Source organism: Lutra lutra, chromosome 6 (genome assembly GCF_902655055.1).
Source record: "Lutra lutra chromosome 6, mLutLut1.2, whole genome shotgun sequence".
NCBI classification, from domain to species: Eukaryota; Metazoa; Chordata; class Mammalia; order Carnivora; family Mustelidae; genus Lutra; species Lutra lutra.
The window spans coordinates 82,776,644-82,799,855 of record NC_062283.1 but is presented as its reverse complement, the minus strand read 5'-3'; the positions used below and the strand labels follow the sequence as shown (position 1 = coordinate 82,799,855).

At 42.4% G+C, this 23,212-nt stretch overlaps 1 protein-coding gene across 17 annotated transcripts in view; it reads left to right on the top strand.

Annotated features, from left to right (window-relative positions):
* Positions 1–23,212, top strand: part of EPB41L2 (erythrocyte membrane protein band 4.1 like 2) — a 221,906-nt gene extending 198,694 nt beyond the window's left edge. For all 17 annotated transcript variants that reach the window (XM_047732182.1, XM_047732186.1, XM_047732185.1 and 14 more), the window contains 2 exons: positions 3,606–3,715; positions 21,948–23,212. In XM_047732182.1, the coding sequence (XP_047588138.1) occupies positions 3,606–3,710 (105 nt within the window). In that variant the 3' untranslated portion in view covers positions 3,711–3,715; positions 21,948–23,212. The remainder of the gene's footprint in view (positions 1–3,605; positions 3,716–21,947) is intronic.

Below are 23,212 nucleotides of genomic sequence, written 5' to 3'. Positions count from 1 at the left end.
TGTGCTTCCATTCTAATGTTAATGAGTAGAACATGTGACTTTAACAACCGGGTAATGAGTGGGACTGGTGGTGACTTTGAGGGTAGTTTTCATTTCATTTAATTTTTTTTTTAAGATTTTTTTTATTTATTTGAGAGGGAGGGACCGTGTGCTCACAAGCAGAGGGGGAGAGGAAGAGGGAGAGGGAGAAGCAGGCTCACCACCGAGCAAGGGGCTCAAATGCAGGGCTCGCTCCCAGGACCTTGGGTCAGGACCTTAGCCCAAGGCAGATGCTCAACCGCCTGAGCCACCCAGGCGCCCCGAGGGTAGTTTTCCTTTTAGGCTGCAGTCCCAAGTGATGTGAATTTTTTGTTTTGTCATTTTTTGAGTGATTTGAACTCTACTTTAAAGGAAACCAGGCTGTTGTTTTTTTTTTTATAACAACTTGAAGGAAAGGAAATGTTCAATTGACCATCTCAGCTGGGAAGTCAGAACAGATGAGAGTTACCCAGCTTTAAACACAACACTGAACTCAGGAAAGAGAATTTTAGAGAACAGAACTACTCATTAAAAAAAAAAACAACAAAAAAAAACCTCAAGTCTATGTGACCAGAGAGAAATAGATTTTCTTCTCTGCCAGAGAGAAATAGATTTTCTTCTCTGCCTGTAAGGAAAACTACATTCTGTAAACCCCTGTAAACATGATTTTCCTTCCATCTTTCTTGATGTATTCTTTTCATTTCTTGAGAGCTATCGGAGGTTAAAGTGTTGCCCTGACTCTGAATTTGGACTTTATAGTAGAGATTCCTAGTAGTTGACTAGGACCTGTGTCTGTTTGCCATGGGGAAAATGAATGACCCCGTGGAAACCAAGTCTCCTGTTCCCCAGATAGAGGATTTCTTCTCTGCTGGGACAGTTTTGAGCTCCTCTGACCTAAGTCGGGCAAACTCTGTTCTTTTTCCCTCTGGGACTCTAGGTCAGCCAGCATTTATTGAATTCTTATGGTGTGAGAGGTGGGACCCACATTCTTTGGCATGATGAAAAGTGAAAATCAAGGTCTTCTCCCAGCCTTTGTTTCTTTCACCTTGTCTTTCCACTGAACCTGTGCACTCTCTGGCTTTCTGATGCCATGTTTTCCTTTCAAGGATTACTCTTGGGTGTTATGTGCATTCTTGTCTTTTGGCCTTACTGCCTCTGAATAGCAAATAAAGAAAACACAGTTTGAAATGTAAGTACCAAAATAACACATACTCCTGACTCAGATTAAGGAAAAACCCGCAGCTCTACCTGTGACTGCAGGGACACGACCTTGTTTGTGTGATGTGGCGCTTTAGCACATTTTCAGACCGAGGGCAGATACCCACATGACAGAAGAGGTATTTGAGGGACGCCTGGGTGGCTCAGTTGGTTGGACGACTGCCTTCGGCTCAGGTCATGATCCTGGAGTCCCGGGATCGAGTCCTGCATCGGGCTCCCGGCTCCGCGGGGAGTCCGCTTCTCTCTCTGACCTTCTCCTCGCTCATGCTCTCTCTCACTGTCTCTCTCTCACATAAATAAATAAAATCTTAAAAAAAAAAAAAAGAAGAGGTATTTGACTTTTCATAACTTCTTCGTGTTTAATTATAAGATGCATCAACTTTTTTGAGTCTGTTTACTTGTGGCTTCTGGTATTCTTGTACCGGGAGCTCATGAACTCCCTGTCTCCTTACAGCCTGTAATGAGACGGTGGAAGTATTTAAAATTAGAGGAAAATCACTTCCTTGACAAAAACAGAAGCTGATCACTTGAATATCATTGACCCCCTTTTCAGTTCCTTGCCGTATATTAGAAGAATTTTAATAGTGGAAAGAAACCCTTCCTCTGAGCAAGATAGGAAAAAGGGAATCGTGCTATTTGAAACGCTGGCTTTGTAGGAGTTCACCCTGTGTGTGTCCTGATGCTCTGCTCCGCACCAGGGATGTAAGACACTGCACTAACTCCCCAGAGTGTCTGTCTCTTTCCAGTAAAATAACTTTTCAATTTGGCAGGAGCATGTGATAATTTTTTCACAGTCTTTACTGGTGCCATCATAAATTAACATTTCACAGTATTTAATTTCGTGTACTGATATTACAGAATGATGAGAATTAATGGTACACGGATTTCAAATGTGTTTGAGGACAATTAAACTGTTTTTGGTTTTCCCTACTTTTCTGCTAATTAAAGCCGGTTTCACATATGTTCCCTTCCCTTGGGCATCATTTGTATTTCCCCTTTGACATTTGTACTGGTTTAATGTAGGCAGATCCTTGTAATGAACGTGAGTTAAAAAGTATCTGACAAGCTGTCTGTAGGTACATTTGGCTCCTATCAGAGCTGTCGCTTTCCCAACTGGATTCCAGAAACCGATGTGGAGTAGTCCGTTTTGATGGTTCCAATCACTCACTTCCCTCTGAACACACAAATCCAGAGTGACTCGGCTGTACTCTGTCTCCCGTCCCCACCACAGATACGTGCTGACACCTCCCAACCTCCTCCCTTCCCCCCACCCTACTCCCACCCTCCAGCCTGCCTGCTCCTGCCACCCAATAGACAGTTGTGCTGCTCTCCTGGGAGGGTCCTCTGTTTGAGCTCACTCTTGTCCTGACACCAGTGGGTCACCAGAGTTCATTCCCTAGTGGAAATTTAAGCCCCCTCAAGTGTCTTCCAAGCTTCTGTGTAAAAATTTTGGGTATAAAACCAATTTCTTTTTCTATAGCTATACCTTTGTGTGTGTGTGGACTCAGGCTCCAGGTTTTGTTCCATAACCTTTCAGCTGGCAGGAAGCATACCGCAAGTAAGAAATGTGGTCGTCCCCTTAGGCAGATGATTCCAGAGAAACAGGAAGAATTACATTGCTGATCTCAAATGTGTAGTTTCTATATGAGATCTGGTGCTGTCTTTCCTTGAAGACTTTCTTTTTGATTTTGGACGTTGTTCCTAGATTTTGAGTGATGTTCTGTGGTGTTTTGCTTTCTCCCCAAGATACCTTGAAATATCTTTTGCGTCAGAAAAAATAGGATTTTTCCACTTTGTCACAGCACTCACACGTAGTTTACTTTCTGATAAAATACAAAGAAGCTTTGCTTCCTGACTGTCTGGTCTGGGAAGAGCCCATGAGGCGAAGGGCGGGGGGGGTCCTGCTTCTGCCCCACAGCCTAGCAGCAGGATGGCCTTGAGCATGACCTGTTGACCTCTGCACCCTCGGTGGTTTTTGACTGTAAAACAGAGACCTACACTTGCTAAAGAGCGGTCTCTCTTGCTTCACTTCGCTGACTGTGTGTCCCCATTGCTGCTGCTGTTTTTATTGTTCTGGGCCCTAGAGGTTCCTCCAAGTCTCAGCAAGTACAAGGCTGAGGTTCAGAGTCTGCACATTTCCCTTACATGCATCATTATTTGAAAAGACTGGAAAATGGGAACTGGGGGAAATGAGAGGCTTCTCTAAAATGAATATGAGCCCATTTCACATCCCTGCTTCCTCAAAGCAATAAAACCATGTTTGCCAGAGATGGAGTCCTGGTTGAGTGGTGTCCGTGTGTTCCACCGTCCCACGAAGCAGCCTGTCCTCCCATCTCCCTGCTCACGGCGCTCTTTTCTGACCCCTGTAGGCGCTGGCCCAGGCCATCCGGGAAGCCCGAGAGCAGCACCCGGACATGTCGGTCACGAGAGTGGTGGTGCACAAGGAAACGGAGTTGGAGGAAGGGGAAGAGTAAGGAAGGTAAGAGAGGCTGTATCGCCCGGGGCCTCTGTCCTGGCTGTTCGTGCACCTCGCCCTGCCCAGGGACAAGAAACGTACTTCTCCATCACAGTGTCTGTCTCCTGTGGTCCATATGAGTCTTCAGACTTCATTAGCCCAAGTTCCTCTGCTTACGTTCCCTGCATAAAATTATAAACTCTGTTGACCGATGGGCATGTGATGTTATTAACCACCATGTTTTGAAAACTGCTAATAATTGACATTTCTGTGTTGTTTTACTACCTACGAAGTACATCAGTGTAAGTTCTCTTTATTAACGTTCACAGTGACCCTTTGAGGAGGGTGCTACTGCCTTCATTTAAATGAGGCATTTTGCTGTAGGGGGCACAAAAGGGAGATGAGTTAATTCCCTTAAATACACACGAAGAATTGTATATCAGAGAATGAACCATAAAGGAAAAGATTGCTTTGGCTACATAAAAATTTTAAAACTTAAAGGATAAAATGACAAAGTTCAAGATACCTGGCAGAGAAGGAGTCAATATCACGACTCTGTCACTAACTCTTCTGTCTCATCAAAAAATTCAAGCACTCAAGTAGAGAAACAGGCAAAAGATTAATCCAGTAACCCAGAGAGAAACTAAGTGAACAATAAGTAAAAAATGTTCAGCCTCATTATGGTTTAAATCAATACAAATTAAAAATTCAGTGTGTAAGTTTTCACTTATAAGCCTGGCAAAGTTTATGTTTTTAGCTTGTGTTGGGGAGGTTGTAAGAGAGAAAATGATACTCTTCTGCTTTATAAACTAGTAATACTTCCTGGAGGACAGTTTAGCAAAGCCCACATTAAGCATGCCTACCATTTAAACCCGTGTTATCAGAGATGTGTAGAAAGGCTTACAAGAGTATTTCTTATAAGAGTATTTCTCACATCTTTGTTAGTATGCATAAAAATCTAAATGGCCCACAGTAAGGATTGCTTCTGCCTTAATGCTGCTTCTGTGTGATGACTAAAACATAGCCATTAAAAGTTATTCTAAAGAATTACTAGTGAAATGAGAAATGTTCAGAATTATGTATGTATTTAAAAAGTAAGTTTTATTGCATAGCATGTATACCAAGATTATTTTTTTGTTTTTAAAATGATCTGTACACTGACTGGTTGATAGCCCACAGGCAGGGCTGGCCACAGACGACTGACTGCACATCTTCCAGCTTGGGGTTAGGCCAAGTGCTTTTCCGCCACAGGAGGTCATGGCTCCCACCATTGCAGCAGCTGAACTGATTGATAAGAAATGACATCTGACTTTCTTGTTCTTACTGATCTTCATAGATTCTGCATACTAGTCCTTTGTTAATTTTTATGTGTTGTGAATATCTCCAGGTTTGTGGTTTGTCCTTTATTCTCCATATAGGTCAATATAGTTGTTGGTATACCGAGGTATCGAGTGTAGTTATTAATGGAAACTTATATAGTTCAAATATCATGCTTTCCTTTATGGCTTATGCTCTTTCCATATCCCGGGGTGTTAGGGATACTGTCGATCCAGGTATTTGAACGTTGCCTTTCACAGATCAATTCTTAATCCATAAGAAATTGGTTTTTCTGTGTGGTGAAAAACAGCACTGTTTTTTACTTTCGTTTCCTTGAAAATTAGCCAGTGCGTGGGAGGGTTTCTGAGCACTTTAATTTCCATTAGTCTGTGTGTCTGTCCCTGCTCTAATGCCAGACTATCTAAATTACTATACCTTTAAAATGAGTCTTGGTATCTTGGTATCCCCAGCTGTGTTTTTTTTCTTCAGGAGTGTCTTGTCAATTCTGGGCTAAAGCTTTCCGTTGCATATAAACTTCAGAATCAGGTTGTTGGGTTGTAAGATGACCTTGTGGTATCTTCATTAGAGCTGCATGTGGTTTGTAGCTCACTATGGTGAGAATTGCATCTTTGTGATGTAACGTATTCTTCCCCACAAGCATAAAATATCCCTCTTCATTTATATATGATATTTTTAAATGTCTCCCAATAAAGTTGTATAATTTTTTAACCCAAAAGAGGTCTTATAAATCTTTTCTAGCTGTTGCTAGTATAGGAAGATACCAGTGACTTTTTAATATTCGTCTTGTATTTAGCAACCTTACTCTTTATATGTTAGATGCTGTCTTCAACATAGGGTGTACAAAAGGCCTCCAAGGAGAAATCATTTAAAATTTGAGCACAAGCAAAATATCCATTTAACTGAATAAATGTGCTCTGTTATGTGCAAGGCTGAGCACTCTTAGCTAGCCGTCAGAAGATCAAGTGCTCTAATCTTGGTGGATCTCAAACTATGTGACATTGGGCAAGTCAGCAGGGCTGGTCCCATCCACCTTTACTAATTCACAGGACTTATTATAAGAATATACTAAGGTAATGAATGAGAAAATTTAGTGTTACGCAATTATAAGTATTTTTCCTGAATTATGTTAATCAGGAATATAGGACAAAAATTAGTGGCCAATGTGAGCATTACCAATACCCACTTTCATTGTGGCATTTTAATAAGTTTTAAAGTGAGTTAGTTGTATCCGTTATTCCTAGCACCCTATCCTCATTTTTGCAGTGGGCATGCGTGTACACACACACACACACACACACACACAGCCTGTGAAGTTTGCCTATCTCAGAGGACACTTTTATAGGCAGCCCTGCTAAACAGATTTAGGCAGTTAAAATGTAAATTCGCATGTAAGGCGAGCAAACTAGATAAATGTGGAAAAATTCATTCATCCAGTTCAAAAAATATGAGAACCAAAGTGTGCAAGGGTAGAGCTGGGCACTAAGGATGCAAATGGTCAAACTGGGAAACAAACAAACAGGGTCCCCTTCCTCGGGAAAGGATCCGGTCCATGAGGGGAGGTGTAAATATTAAGAAACAAAATGTAATTTGCAAATGTGATAAACGCTCTGAAGGAAGTAATGCGATAGGAGAGAACCAAATAGATTTACACTGCTGTAAATTTAAGCTTTCCCTTGAGAAAGCGAGTTTGCGTTGAGATCTGAAGGACGAATAGGAGTTGTCGCTTCAGTTACCCGCTGGCTGCCCCGCCAGGATCCCACAGAGGCAGCAGGTGGGCCAAGGCCAAGTGCAGGCCTGTCACTGAACGCCAGAAAAGAAGAATAAGTACTTACTGGTGGTGTAGCCGCCCCATCTCCCCTTCTCCGACATGAAAAGTTCTCCTCCTGATCTGACCTGACCTCTTCCTTTAGAGGAGCTCTGAGCTTTGGATGAAGCACTGAGAGTGGGAGGCGAGGGGAGTGCACAGAAAGGTAGTGGAGGAAGACCCACTGAGGGCAGAGCCTCCCAGGGCTTCCGCTCTCAGCTGGGTGCCGACCACTGGAAGGCCCAGAGGAGCTGCCACAGACTCCGTGAGAAAGGAAACACGTTTCAGAGGAGTACTTGACTAAGTCTTTGTAGCTGTTTTTCTCTATGTTCTGTGAAGCACTCCTCCCTTCCCAGTTTATCCTAAATGCATGTTTATGAGCCCTCAGCTAGACACAACACGTCGTGGCCTTGTCGCCACTGGAATGGTGCTCCCGAAGAGTCCCCATGAGGAAGAGGAGTCCTGCTTGCTGGTTTGGGCTGCGAGGCCTCAGAAAGGATGAGCCCCAGGAGGGGGAGCTGGCAACTTTGCTTCAGTTGTCTCCATCCCCTCTCTGCACCCAGACTTCAAATAAGTCCCGGTGACTCCTGGAGTCATCACTGATGTGTAGGATAAAAAGCAAACAAGGCCTCCTTTCCAGCTGAAAGCGTGAGCCGCCAAAAGAGGAAATGATGGGGGAGCAGCGTCTCATCCACTCATGTATTTTACTCTTGTTGTTGTTGATTATACCAGTATATACGGAATGCCTATTGGGTGTCATCTATTTACCGTGAAGGTTCACACCAAACAAGGTCTGCACTCAGCAGTAAATCATGGTAGCAGGGTACAGTCTCTGCCTTGAGGATGTGTTCTGAGCTGCATTGGGTGGGAACAGAAAGGCAAGATCTCTACATTAGGATGGGGTGTCAGATGGCTTCTTTCAGGGGAGTAGGAATAGCTCAGGGAAGAAAGGCACAGAAGGAGGCACTCCAGGCCAGAACTGGTTCTCTGAACCTCGTATCCCGAGAATGGGGCAGAATCAGGCATGTCCGGGCTGCAGGGCACATGTTGGAGGAGCGAGATGGGAGCTGGGGGGCAGAGCAGCCGAAGCCCAACTCTGAAGAGCCTTACAAGCCAAAATCTGGAGTTCAGCTCTACTTGGAGAAGCGAAGGGGCACGAACACCTCGTGTATTGGGGAGATAAGAGGGTAGAGGTCTGTGACTTGGTGACTGTTGACATGGGGATATGTAAGTTCGTGATTTGGGAAGATGGCCAAGCAGGGGAGGATCCCAGGCTTCTGGCATGAGCAAGTGAGTGGGTGGTGGGAGCTGTAATTTCAATCCCGGGATACAGGTGTTGGTTTTCACAGGTCCTGTGCAACATGGCCAATCTTCTCAGCTCAGCTGTCTTAAAGCAGAGGTTCTTGTTCTATTTTTTGTTCTTGGTAGTGTAGGAGAACACACCTGCCATGGCATTATGGAGGATGTTTGGAAGTGAATCTGTAAGGGCCTGTCTTCTGCACACGGCATGATTATTTGGAAAGTTACCAGATAGTCTGAGTGTTAAGAGGAAATGCAGCATCACAGATCTGCTGGGTTCAAATCTATTTCATAGTATGTGACCTGCCAAGTTCTTCACGTTTCTATTCCTCAGTTCTGCCATCTGTGAACTGAAGATAATAGAATTTATAGAAGAGTTTGTTTCCAAGGCATGCTGTAACATATCGAGTCAGCTATAGGAACCATTTTTGCGCCTAAGAATAAATTAAACATTGGAATATCCTTCCCCAGGGGTGTTGAGTTTGAGGTGCACGTGAAATGGCTACATGGAGAGGTCCAGGAGGTCGCCAAGAGCTTTGAGAGAAATCACAACAGGTTCGGAGCTGAAGGTAGAGGTTTGAAAGTCATCTGAATGTGTCACCTAGTGAGGAAGCCTTTGGCTTGAGGGATGTTACCCTGGACAAGGTCAGAGGAGATGCAGGAGGGGGAATGGGAAAATAGGAAGAAAATGCGGAGGAAACACTGTCACGAAAGTTGCAGAAGACGAGAACTCCAAGAAGGAGAGAGTAATTAAGTCTTGAATATTAAATCAAGTGAACATGTCCTCTGGAATTGTTGGTATAGAATCAGCCTGGGACTTGGTCAGAGCTGCGTCAGGCAGGTAGTGGGGATGGAGCCCTGTTACAGGTTGAGGAAATGGGGCTTTTACACGGAAAGTACTTTCAGGAAGCTCTCTGTGCTATAGTGCATTCGTGAATACCAATTTCTACATAAGATAATGTTGTCTTCAAGCTAATATTTCCGAGTCAGGGTGATACTCAGAGTTTCAAGATGAACTTGAGAGCCAGACAGGAAATTAGCATTTGCTGTCTGACTCACAGGAGAAAAGAGCCACGTTGGCTGGACTGAGTTCTCGCTCATCACGAGCTACTCATTTCCATGTGGGCCCTGATGAGCCTGACCTTGTATCTGAAGGAGGAGCCCCAGCCTGTGGACGTCCAGTTCAGGAGCCAGGAATTTTTCAGGCATATCACATGCATTGCATTTTTATTTTATTCTCCTTGGCTAGTTGTGCTAATCTTGCACCTAAAATTAGGATTAGTTTTCAATGTAGATTAATCAAGCCTAAAATGCAGATTTACACATAGCCCCGAAAAGCCATTTCAGATTTAGTGGCTGTCAGACACAGCCACTTTTCACTTCGGCATGCTGTGGAATGTTTTGCCTCACGTTTATAAATCTGACAGGTGCTTTCCATGAGTCAGTTCCAACATATTTGAACCACCCCACAGAAGATGCACTGGACGCCACCACTCTTGTGCATTTGTTCACACAAGAGTCACTAATTCCCCAGGGTTTTCTTTTGGGCAAGATTATTATCGACTCTTGTTTTTGCAAATGGAACTATTGTTATTGGGGCTCTCTTTCCTGGTAATAACAGAAGCGATTATTATTATTATTATTATTTTTTAAAGATTTTATTTATTTGACAGAGAGAGAGATCACAAGTAGACGGAGAGGCAGGCAGAGAGAGAGAGAGAGGGAAGCAGGCTCCCTGCTGAGCAGAGAGCCCGATGTGGGGCTCGATCCCAGGACCCCAAGATCATGACCTGAGCCGAAGGCAGCGGCTTAACCCACTGAGCCAGCCAGGCGCCCCGTGATTATTATTTTTAAAAAGAGCTAGCAGAAAATGTAAATGATCCCTAATTCCTCTGCTCCTAGAGTTAGATATCCCTTTTCACAGTGTATGTATGTGTGAACACATACACGCCCACGCCCGCCTCTGTGGATGGAGGCTGGGACTGTCGATTCTGTGCTCTAGCCTGTTTTCTTCTCCCCTGGCAGTGCATGGGAGATAACCTTCCTCGGAAGCCTCTCCTCGTTTTTAATCAGACATGTGAGGATTTACGTGACCCCTGTTAACGGGCGTTTAGGTTATTCCTCCGTTGTCACAATTCAGCATGCAGCTGCATGTACATACTCGTGTGTACATTTTGGGGCACGAATTTCATCGTTTTCGCAGCAAATGTTTCCTCCTGAAAGGTTTGAAGAAGTTGCAGTGTATGAACATCCCTATTGTCCCACAGTTTGTCTGAAGCTAAGGATTATAAAACATTTAAGAAATCCTTGCCCATCTGGTGAGGAAAGAGCATTTGTTCCCCTCGTCTCCTTTTTTAATTGTGAGGAAAGAGCGTTTTGTTTTCCTTGCTAGTGAGGCTCAAACACACACACATACACACACAATTTTATTTCTTTTGAATTGTTAGTTCTTTCCCATTTTTCTATTCAGGTGTTAATTATCTTATCTCAGACAGATTTATTAAGGTTACTAACCCTTTCATCCCAAATGTTGCATATTTTCTCTAGTTTTTCATTATTATTGAGAATTAAAAATAGCACCAAGCTGGGGGAGGGAGGGAGAGGGGTAGACAAAATCAACAGATTGGAGGCATGAAGGTTGCATCCAGAGTTTGGTTTCTTTGGCCCAAACAGTATTTTTTAGAATTTGAATTAATGAACAGTGCCTAAAGCAGGAAGGAACTAACTGATTTCAGAACCATCAGGAGCTCCAGTGGCATTGAGCCTGCCCTCTGGCATGGCCGTGGCACCACCCTCGGATGATGGAAGAGCCCTCTGAGCCACCTTTGTCTCCTCAGGATGCCCTGAGTACCCCATCTCCCTGCTCATGCGTTCACCCACCTGGCCTCTGAGGGGTGGGCGTGGTGATCGTGACTTTATTATGCCTTAGGCTGGATGAGGGCATATGGAGAAGTATGAAAATCAGAAGAATATTTTATTATAAACAGTTTAAATTACAGCCTCTTCTCTCCCCACCCGCCCCCCACAACTCTTTTCAATGAGGAAGTAGAATCCTAGAGAATAAAGTAATTGGCATCAGTCCCTTATACTCAGGACTCCTAAATGCCATCCATGTGCGGAGCTAAAAGAGAGTTTCATCTGTCTGAAGAACCACAAATGTCAGTCATCTCAGATACTATTTTCTAAACGTGTAAATTTGTGGTGGCATTAGGAGGGAATTTTGCAGTGGTAACCAAGTAGTGTGTGTGTGTTTTTTTTTTTTTTTCAAGTAGTGTGTGTTTAAGATATTCTTGACCCCATGACGATTACATTGGAGGACCTGTTAGCCCTACATTTATTTAATTCTTATGCATCAAAATAATTCCATTAGCCTTAGAGCGAGTATGTGTCTAGACTTGTCAGGATGATAGCCAGTCCTCACCTGTGCTATTTGAAACATGGCTCTTCCAAACTGAGATGTGCTATAAGTAGAATATAATATACTGGATTTGAAGATGTTAGAAAAAAAGTGTAGACTAGTAATCTTGAGATTTGGGTCTAGAGATGAACTCTTTTGAGTTCCACTAAACTTCTATTGAAGGAAAACACAAGACAAATATTTGATGAGTTCTGTTCATATATGGTTTCAAAGGTTTTTTTTCCCCCAAAAAGATAATGGTTTTGATACTGTTTTTTAAGTGTAACTTTTATATGATGCTTTATCAGATAAAATGTTTTCTCATCTCTTTATCTTATGAACCTAAGATCGATACAGGCTTAGCTAGAATACAGTATACTGAGTGTAACCTTATTCTAGTCCATTTGTTACTTAAAAGAACCTTTAAGAGTTTGTAAAATGCTCTCCTATCACGTTCCCACGAGATTTATACCTAGCAGAATGAACCAGAAGACCTTACGCTAGCTTTAGGGCCAGATATTAACTACGCGTAGAAACCTTTGTCAGGGCTCTCAGCGATTTGGGAAAGCCATTTTAAAAAAGAAGGCAGAGTCCTCCCAGGATATGATAGATGTAGTTATTTAACAAAAGAACAGAAAAAAGAAACCGCAAACTTTCCACTTCAATCAGCAGGTGTAAGTAATGGGGAAGACAGGCGACAGTGCTTCCTTCCTTCCGTGAAATACAATTGTTTGTTCCCCCGCCCAAGCCCCTGCTCTTGGTTCTTGCCTTTGCGGCTCAGTCCCTAGCACCTTCATCCTAAGATTCATTAGTGCTTACTCTTGACACGACACCATCCTTGGGGCACTCTGGTAGCTCTGGTGAGCAAGAGGTGAACCCATGAGAACCTGAATGCAAATAACATAGAGAGTAAAATGTAGTGTTTGGGAAGCCTTGATAAAGGACCGTGAAAGTTGACTGAAATTTCTGATTGGTAAATCCGAGACCTCACCAGAAAGGTATCAGGGATTTGAACGTACGGAGGTGGGCAGAGAGGAAGAAGCTGGTGGGGAAGCAGTGGCAGGGGTGGCAGGGAGAACAGCTCCTACATGTGGCTGTGTGTTGAGTTCCCAACAGAGCTAGAAAGACTTGTCCAAGGCATACTGCAGAGGGCAGAATTCTGTGTCAGTACCTCAGGTTAGACTTCACTCTGTAGGTCACCTACAGAGGGTATTTGAGTAGGGGAAGGACCTTTTCAGCACCATCTTCAGGAAGATTAATTCATCAGTGGAGTGTAGGACTGATTGAAAGTGTGCTCGGTTAGATGAAGTACCCTATAAGGAAACCATTATACTGCTTCAGGCAATTATTAATGGGGAAACTGACACCTGTATCTTTAACAAGAGTAGAACTGAACTTAGTTTGGAAGCAAACCGAGCAAAATATGAAATATCATAAATGAAAATCTATAAAAATCATACTAGCTAACATTCACCGGATGCCTAGTGTGTGCCCAGTGTTGAGGACTTTGCCATTTACTATTTCAGTTAGTTCCTGCAGTCATCCAAGGTGCAGGTGAGGACATGGGGGCCTGGAGAGGGTGAGTCCCTCAGCCAGGTCACACAGCTGGTGAGTGGCAGGGCTGGACTGACCCAGAGGCAGCCTGAATCCACACTGCACACCGCTCTGCAGAAGGCTTCATGATGGGAATCTCTCAAATAGCAAACTTCCACCAATGTAGTTGAAATGCAACTCGTTTTAGAAAAATTAATTTTGTATAAAACGTCTTTGAAGTTGCAGCTATGATATAAAGCTAAGTGAACAAGTAAAATCATAATATAAAATAATCATGCTTAAAAATGAGGTAAAATTGATGTTTCCATTTGACTGAATATTCTGCAATTGATGTGTAGTAGTAATTCTTTAAGTAAAAGGACTTGAAGGTGCCAAGTATAAAGATTCTAATAGAAAATTTACTGTTAGCTTTAAAGAAAACACAATTAATTGGCCTGATGTGACTGACGGCTCACCCTCTCCTCAAAGGTAAGGGAATATAATTGGCTTAAAAGCTAAGAGAGCTTTGACCATCACCGGGTGGGAAGGAAGGAAGGTGTTCTCCTTCACCTCTCCTCTGGGAGGGAAAGAAAGGCAGTTGTGTCAGAGGTAGGCAGGTTGTTGTTGTTGTTGTTGTTTTTAAACAAATGGGAATTTGGGGGAAAACATCTCAAACTGACTCTTGAAAGCAAAAATACTTAAATAAATTGATGTGATTCTAACAAATTCTGAACTGAACTTTTATCTTTGAGGTGAAATTGTGTTAGTGTGTGTGTTATCGAGCACAATATAGTTGGCACTCAGAGGAGACCAAGATAGCGGCGGGGGGATCCTGGTCCAAGACCTAAATGTGAGACGGACCCATATGAAAGCCCACGCGAGAGCCTCTTGAGACCACAGAGGGGCCCTAACAGTATTAATTATGTTCAGGCAAAATAAGTGAAGCAAAATTATTTCCCTGAACTATTTGTTGAATGGGTGCTGTTTTTCATAGATTTAATGTTTCCCTCTGAATTCAGCAGGCACACAAATCTGTGAGAAAAGGAAAGGAGGGTGATACACTAGGGATAGCAGATTCTACACAGGCAGTTCCCAGACTTTGTTGTCTCAGGACACTTTACACTCTTAAATATTGCCGAAGGGCCCAAAGAGCTTTTGTTGCTGTGAATTATACATACCAAAAGTTACCGTAGTATAAATAAAAATTATTGAAATTTACCAGATTATAAATGAAACAGAACAAATTAAAAATATTTATAAAAGAGTTCAAAATAATCAGTGAAAGAAGCCTGTCAGAAAAGGCCACATGTGCTGTGTGGTTACAATGATATGAAATCCTACAAAAGGCAAAGTGATTGAGACAGATCACTGGTTGTCACTGAGCTCCTTGGAAGTCTTTAAATACGGTGAAGCTATTGGGCCACCTGGGTCGCTCAGTTGAGCAACTCTTGCTTTTGGCTCAGGTCATGATCATGGGGTCATGGGATTGAGCCCCACATTGGGCTCTGTTCCCAGTGTGGAGTCTGAGGATTCTCTCTCTCCTCTCCTTCTGCCCCTCCCCTGGCTCACTTTTGCACGCACACCCACATGTGCACTTTCCCTCTCAAATAAGATCTTTGGAAAAAAAAAAAAAAAAACTATCGGGAAGCTATCAAGCTCATGGTGGCCAGAATACAGTCTCCCAAGATTCTAGTTTTCACCTGCATGCTTGAATTTTATCACTGGTCACAAGTCTATTGTCAGTTGTTTTCCTTGAGATGACAGGCTCACCTCATTGTCAAGAAAATGCCTGCCTAGAAGAGTAACAGTTTGTCCATCAGTAATTCTCAAATAAAAAAGGTGTTTATGAAAAGGCGGCTTCTTCAATTCCCAATTCGAGTGTTCCTTTCTTCTCTAGCCATCCGTTGTACTTCTGTATCCAGCAGGAGTGTGCTGTACCCATTTTCCATTTCATTACCCAGAATGTTAAAAAGACACGAACTCAGCGGATGGGATGTTAATACAGTAATTTTCTGTGTTTCATCCAGGACATCCTTAAGTGAGGCTGGCTTGCCTTCTTTGTTCCCTGTTTCACTGAGAGTGTGTGGTGGCAACAAGTCTAGTGATTTCTGGTGCAATTTGGTGCCACCGTCTTGACCTGTGGCAAGATGCTAACAGGTGTGTTCCCCCCTGTTGTTGTGCTATCGGTGAAAATGTCCACACCCCCCAAAGGGCAATTAGTGTCTTAGTGTGTTTGTGAAATCTTTCTTTCTTTTCTTTTTTTTTGTTTTTAAATGTAATAGCTTTGACTTCACAACCCCCTGAAAAAGAGTCTCTGTGACCCTCAGGGTCGGCCGAGCACTCTGAGAACCAGTGGTGCTACCAACACTGTATAAGAATTGACTTTCCTGGGGCACCTGGGTGGCTCAGTGGGTTAAGCGGCTGCCTTCGGCTCAGGTCATGAGCTCAGGGTCCTGGGATCGAGTCCCGCATCGGGCTCTCTGCTCAGCAGGGAGCCTGCTTCCCTCTCTCTCTCTCTGCCTGTCTCTCTGCCTACTTGTGATCTCTGTCAAATAAATAAATAAAATCTTAAAAAAAGAATTGACTTTCCTGGGTTAACCAAATAGAAAATTTTTAAAAGATTTTATTTATTTGAGAGAGAGTCTGTGCATGCATGCATGAGCAGCGGGAGGGGCAGAGAGAGAGAAACAGTTTCCCCGCTGAGCATGGAAGCCAGATAGGGCTCTGATCCCAGGACCCTGGGATCATGACCTGATCAGAAGGCAGATAATTAACCGACTGAGCCACCCAGGTGCCCCCCGACCCCACACCAATAGAAATTTATTCTACTTGCATTTTTGGCTCCAAGACTCCTGTCTTCCCATGGAAATTATGTAAAAAGTGAAAATCAAATGTGCATATTGGAGACCCAAGGAAGAAAGCTTCCCATTAGGAATAACTGACGTCCATAACCATAAACTCTTGTATTTAAAACTGAACACTTGAGTGCATGGATCTCACTTTTATTTAGGAAAGAATTGGATTGTCTCTCGCATAAATTTTCATATTTTCAAGAACTCTCTGGCTATACTGCTGCCCTACGGGAATTGAATTTTACTTAATCCAAAGACAAATGTTACGGTTTCTTGCATTAATTTAATTATTTTTGAATGAAAGTCGTATTTTTGCATTTTTATTGAGACTGCCCTCTGGATAAGTGCTTTACCACTTACAGGTGGAATTTCTGGTGGCTTGGGTCAAGTGCTTTTTCATGAGTGTACATTTGCAGTTTACTGAATCAGTTTCTGGAGAAGAGCACGCTCAAGCTTGAGCCCCATGCTGGGAGCCCCCTGTCTCTGGAAACTCGGAAGCTCTGCTTTTCAAATGAAGTCATAGAACCTCTGTACTTGAGTGTGATTTCCCACTGCTCCTCAGGCACACTAAAATAAATCAGAGTGTTCCAGAACCTTCTGTGAGGACTTAGGGCAAAGTGGGCAACAGGCACATGTCCTTAAGGAATTTAGATCTAGAGTGAGAGCTGGGATTGGATGAGACCACCACGCTGAGCTATTCCCATATTGGCCAAAAGAGGGGGACAGAGGCTAGGGAATGGGGTTGTGGGAGTTAGAAATGTTCACTGACATTGTATGTATTGTGGGGGGGTACCGATGGAAACAGTGGTTTGGGCTTCTGTTTTCACTTTACCAAAATTCTAATACCTAACATATAATCCACATACTTCAAAGCTGTGATTTTATCCAAACTCCAGGTGAACATTATGATGTCATCCAAAGGAAAAGCCTAATAATACCTGTCCATTTGTACTGACCAAAAAAAAAAAAAGATGTCCAGACTATTGTGACTATGAGGAGGAATTCAGGCTTTAAAAACAAAAAACAAAAACAAAAAAAAAACCAAGTTTTTTTGCACTATCGGTGCGTAGTTTTCAGTTTGATTGGAATGGGTGATAAATCATTATCTGTTTAAAAAAAAAACACACAAATATGAAGGTTTTGGGATTTTTATTTTTCTCACAGATACATGCCAGAACAGAAAAAATGTAAATGCCTGATGCTTGTGTACCAATGGCATTGGTGGTTCTTTTCTTTTCTCCTTCCCAGCTCAAAAGTCTAGATGTTTACTACTTGCAGGAATATATTTCTATATGTGTTTAAGTACAAAAAGCAGAAGAGAGGTGGATGGGTCAATTATAAACTTCCTACGATGAATTATTCCCTATTCATCCAGGACATGAGGAATTGGGATGTTCTGAAATGCTGAATATCTAATTAGCTCAGAGTTACACTTGATTTACTGCTTCTTAAAGAATGAGGAAAAAAATGCACTTGAGAGAGGGAAAAAATGCGCTTAACATTAAAATTACAATAAATGTAATTTTCTTTCACTCTAAAAACTGTTTGGAATTCTAAGAGTGTGTTAAGGTTGTCATTTGTAATACTTATTACCAGAGGAGGAAATTGGTTTCTTTCTTTCGAGTGGTTTGATTGCGAATAAATGAAAGTAAATGACATTTGAGTTTACATGGGTAACTGTCTTTTTCTCCACATATATTTCAATAAATGTTGAAGCTCTTTGAAATCAAGATCTCTCATTCAGTTCCTACACACTCCTAATTCCTGTTTACTTGTCTGCTAATGACTTGGAAACAAGTTTAATTTTAGCTTTCTTTTCTAAATTGGAATTTTTTATTTTTGGTGAAAACAGATTCAGTGAAATAATGTGACATGGAATCTAGAGGAAATGGAGAATAGGATCCTAACCTCCTTCTTTCTGTGGGTTTCCAGGCACTGGTAACCTGAGAAGTTCCTTTTTTATAATAGAAGCTGGGCATAAGTGGCATCTCTGTTCAAGAACCCAGCAACCAGCCCGCAAAGATCAAGAATAGATCTGACTGATCTGTTCTGTGACTGAGGCTGCAGCTAACTCCCAAATCCAATTTGATTAGTAGTTTTATCCATCCCTGATCACCATTCCCAAGTTTCTGTTCATAATTACTAACCTAAAAAGAGACGACTTTATCTTTTCTCCATTGATCCCCACCCTGCTCTGTGCCCGCCCCTACAGCCCGCCTAGAATCAAGCAGAAGTCCTAATGAGTAACCAAATAGCCTAAAGCAGGCAACAGGTGAGAGACAATGAATTTGATTAATCAATCTGTCCTATATAATGAAGAGGCTAAAATAATATCTATGATAAATCTCAGTGGTGGGGAGTTTTGCTGTGAAAAGACTTTTTATCTAACCAAAAGAATGTGCATTCTAATTGGCTCTGGGGCCAGTGTCCCTTGGAAAGGACCTTAATTACCACTCTCCACTCTCTTCTGTCATCACCTACCATATGCCAAAACTTCAACTAAGAAGTGAAAAATTACCTTCTCAAAACCCTTTTCTCTCTCTGGGGTGATGCACCATCTGTATTTTTTTGTCTGCCTCCCTGTCCACTCCCATTTTAGTTCTCTCTCCTCCCTCCCTCCCTCTGATTGTGGGCTCCCCCCGGGGCTCATGCCCCTCCTTTTTCCTTACACCTGTAGAGACTAGTTCACCTATGAGTTTCACTCGCCCTCTGCACCAGCCTGCAAATCCACATCCCTGGTCCTAAGACCTCACCTGGGCTTTACACCTGTCCTGAGGTCCCAGACTCCAAACCTGATTGCGCTCCCTGGTATTTTCTTGCTCGTCCCCACCCTCCAGTTGTTCTCCTACAGGGTGCCTCCCCGTCCACCCTTCACCCTGGTTTCATTCAAGTCTGAGTCCTCCTCACCTAGCCATCTTACATGGCCCTCTTGTCTCTCTCCTCCCCACCCTTAGCCTCTTCATCAGACTGAAGCTGCAGCCCTGTTTTCAGAACATAAACCAGGCCATGTCAAGCCTTCCTCAAAACCCGCCTCCTCCTCTCCTGAGCTCGTCACGTGCCACGTGGACTCGCTAACCCCTGGCTCTCTGACCTGTCTTCTGCCTCTTGCACTCTACCTTGGGATCACTGCAGTAAACTGACAGCTGGTCTTTCGTCTGAATGCTCTTTCTGACTTCAGTCCTTTTTTTGTCTGTTCGATCGCGTTTGTACTCCTCAGTCTGCTATTAAAGAGTAGACCTAATATTTTTTACCCAACCTTCCATTCCTCACCCTATTATTACTTCTCTCCAATAATGCCCATTTCCTCACCATCCTGTCCTCTCTCATTCTTGCTCCCTGCCCCCCGTACTCTGCATACCCCCACTGACACCTTGTGCTGTCTCACTTCCTGACCTCTTGCCCCATTCTCTTCTCCTCACCTGCAGCCCCTTTTCTGTTCAATTCAAAGAAGTCAGAATGGACTTTGTTTTTCCTCCTTCCTTGAATCTAACGTTAAAGCCTACATGGGTTTCTCTGTTTTGGACTGTTGATGTATGAGTTACCTCTGTTTTATAATTAACTCTGTGTGCGTGTTCCTATTTGCCAGTTTGTTGCTGGTGCTTGTCAGTTCTCCACATAGTGTAAGGCCCGCAGGGGTGGCATAGACTTTCCTGTTGGTCTTCTGGTCAACGTGCTATTGACTAGAAGAGTAAATAGAAGAGTAGAACGAGTTTGAGGGGTTCTTTATAGATCCTGGATATCAACCTTTTGTCTGTACTGTCATTTGCAAATATCTTCTCCCATTCTGTGGGTTGCCTCTTTGTTTTGTTGACTGTTTTCTTTGCTGTGCAGAAGCTTTTGATTTTGATGAAGTCCCAAAAGTTCATTTTCGCTTTTGTTTCCTTTGCCTTTGAAAGAAGTTGCTGTGGCTGATATCGAAGAGGTTACTGCCTATATTCTTCTCTAGGATTCTGATGGATTCCTGTCTCACATTGAGGTCTTTCATCCATTTTGAGTTTATTTTTGTGTACGGTGTAAGAGAATGGTCGAGTTTCATTCTTCTACATATAGCTGTCCAGTTTTTCCAGCACCATTTATTGAAGAGACTCTCTTTTTATCACTGTATATTTTTTCCTGTTTTGTCAAATATTATTTGACCATAGAGTTGAGGGTCCATATCTGGGCTCTCTACTCTGTTCCACTGGTCTGTGTGTCTATTTTTATGCCAGTACCATGCTGTCTTGGTGATCACAGCTTTGTAGTAAAGCTTGAAATCAGGTAACGTGATGCTGCCAGTTTTATTTTTGTTTTTCAGTATTTCCTTAGCGATTCGGGGTCTCTTCTGATTCCATACAAATTTTAGGATTATTTGCTCCAACTCTTTGAAAAATACCGGTGGAATTTTGATCGGAATGGCATTAAAAGTATAGATTGCTCTAGGCAGTATAGACATCTTAACAATGTTTATTCTTCCAATCCAAGAGCATGGAATGGTCTTCCATCTTTTTGTGTCTTCTTCAGTTTCTTTCATGAGTGTTCTGTAGTTCCTCAAGTACAGATCCTTTACCTCTTTGGTTAGGTTTATTCCCAGGTATCTTATGGTTCTTGGTGCTATAGTAAATGGAATCGATTCTCTAATTTCCCTTTCTGTATTTTCATTGTTAGTGTATAAGAAAGCCACTGATTTCTGTACATTGACTTTGTATCCTGCCACGTTGCTGAATTGTTGTATGAGTTCTGGTAGTTTGGGGGTGGAATCTTTTGGGTTTTCCATATAAAGAATCATGTCATCTGCGAAGAGAGAGAGTTTGACTTCTTCATTGCCAATTTGGATACCTTTTATTTCTCTTTGTTGTCTGATTGCTGTTGCTGGGACTTCTAATACTATGTTGAACAAGAGTGGTGAGAGTGGGCATCCTTGTCGTGTTCCTGATCTCAACGGAAAGGCTGTAAGCTTTTTCCCATTGAGGATGATATTTGCTGTGGGTCTTTCATAGATAGATTTTATGAAGTTAATCTATCTCAAACTCAACATACACAAAACAGACAATCATATTAAAAAAATGGGCAGAAGATATGAACAGACACTTCTCCAATGAAGACATACAAATGGCTATCAGACACATGAAAAAATGTTCATCATCACTAGCTATCAGGGAGATTCAAATTAAAACCACATTGAGATACCACCTTACACCAGTTAGAATGGCCAAAATTAGCAAGACAGGAAACAACATGTGTTGGAGGGGATGTGGAGAAAGGGGAACCCTCTTACACTGTTGGTGGGAATGCAAGTTGGTGCAGCCACTTTGGAGAACAGTGTGGAGATTCCTCAAGAAATTAAAAATAGAGCTTCCCTATGACCCTGCAATTGCACTACTGGGTATTTACCCCAAAGATACAGATGTAGTGAAAAGAAGGGCCATCTGTACCCCAATGTTTATAGCAGCAATGGCCACGGTTGCCAAACTGTGGAAAGAACCAAGATGCCCTTCAATGGATGAATGGATAAGGAAGATGTGGTCCATATACACTATGGAGCATTATGCCTCCATCAGAAAGGATGAATACCCAATTTTTGTAGCAATATGGACGGGACTGGAAGAGATTATGCTGAGTGAAATAAGTCAAGCAGAGAGAGTCAATTATCATATGGTTTCACTTATTTGTGGAGCATAACAAATAACATGGAGGACATGGGGAGATGGAGAGGAGAGGGAGCTGAGGGAAATTGGAAGGGGAGGTGAACCATGAGAGACTATGGACTCTGAAAAACAATCTGAGGGTTTTGAAGGGGCCGGGGGTGGGAAGTTGGGGGAACCAGGTGGTGGGTATTGTAGAGGGCACGGATTGCATGGAGCACTGGGTGTGGTGCCAAAACAACGAATACTGTTACGCTGAAAATAAATTTAAAAAATTTAAAAAGAAAAGAGAACGAGGCAAATGGTAACTGTGGGTCATTTGATTTGGAATTGGATGGCACATTACTTACATTGTTTTTCAAGCCTCTGTCTTGGGAATATTTAAGTCTTTTCTCTCTTTTTTTCCTCCTAGAAATTCCATTTTTTAAACAACACTCAACTTTGTGAACCTGAAGAATTTTGATCATTCCAAGTCCTAATGCCACACCACTACTCCAGCGAATTTATACTACGACTGGTAACAATGACCAGAAGCCTGAAGAATTAAAATGCCAACAACCAAACCTTACCTTAACAGCTCTGGTCTATACTGTTCCCTCGCATTTTAATACATTATTTTGTTTTATAACCACTTCTAAATATTCTTCTTGATTCTTCTTCTTCTTTCTTTTTTTTTTTTTTTAATTAGGAAGTTTTGTTTTTATTTCCCGTTTACTTTGTGTACAACTACCTGCATTTTATCACTCATTTTGATCAAATGATAGTGAACAAAGCCAGCCCCATGCTGGTAAGGTGCTGTTCACTTGAACAGGTGCTGTTGTGCGGAAAGGAAACTCTGTGACTAATTTCCATAGTGGCTTTCCTGCCTTCCAGATCCTTCCCACTGAATCCTTACCATAAATATTTACGGAGTTTTCAGATTGCAGTAAATATACTGTATGAGAAAATATTAATACAGATTAAAAACATTTCTTACATCCTGAAAATTTTCTAATGTTTGAGAATTTCATCGGGGCTGTTTTTTATATTGAACCCTTTTTGACTTTCCAGTCCTCTGACTTTCCCCTGAAAGTCAGAGATGCTCCCGACTGGACAATTACAAAGAAGCTCACTGACCACGCACTGTGTTTCGAGACCCTGTCGTGCCACAGTGCCAACGCTTCTCAGACACATGCTCTTTGGCAGCATTCCAGAACCCGGAGGGAGGAAAAAGAGAAACTACCGTTTCTTCCCTTCTACTAAAAATTCAGGCAGCTTAAAACCTTAGTGCTTTCTTAACATGTCCAAATTTCAAGACTTTCCATTATTTGACCCCTTTGTGTAGCACACTTGCTTTATATTAAACCTCCTTGTGTACTTGTAAAACTGACCTTTTGTTATTGAGCAGGTGTATCTCTTTCAGATATAGTTGGATGATTCACACAGGTTTGAGGACACTGGGGAGAGGAGCAGGGGCTGCGGTGGTGTTTTTGGTGGTTGTAAGGAAGCGAAACCACTTACAGCCAACACCGGAGACCTGATAGGGGCCTATTAACGGTATTGAACATGTTTTCCTTTGCTTTTGACCCTATGTATAGTTCTGATGCCAGATTAGATTTATAGCAGCTTCAAGTTGTATTAAATGATATTTTGCTTTCTGTAATACTGTTATAAAATAAAGTTTGTTTATTCTCTAAA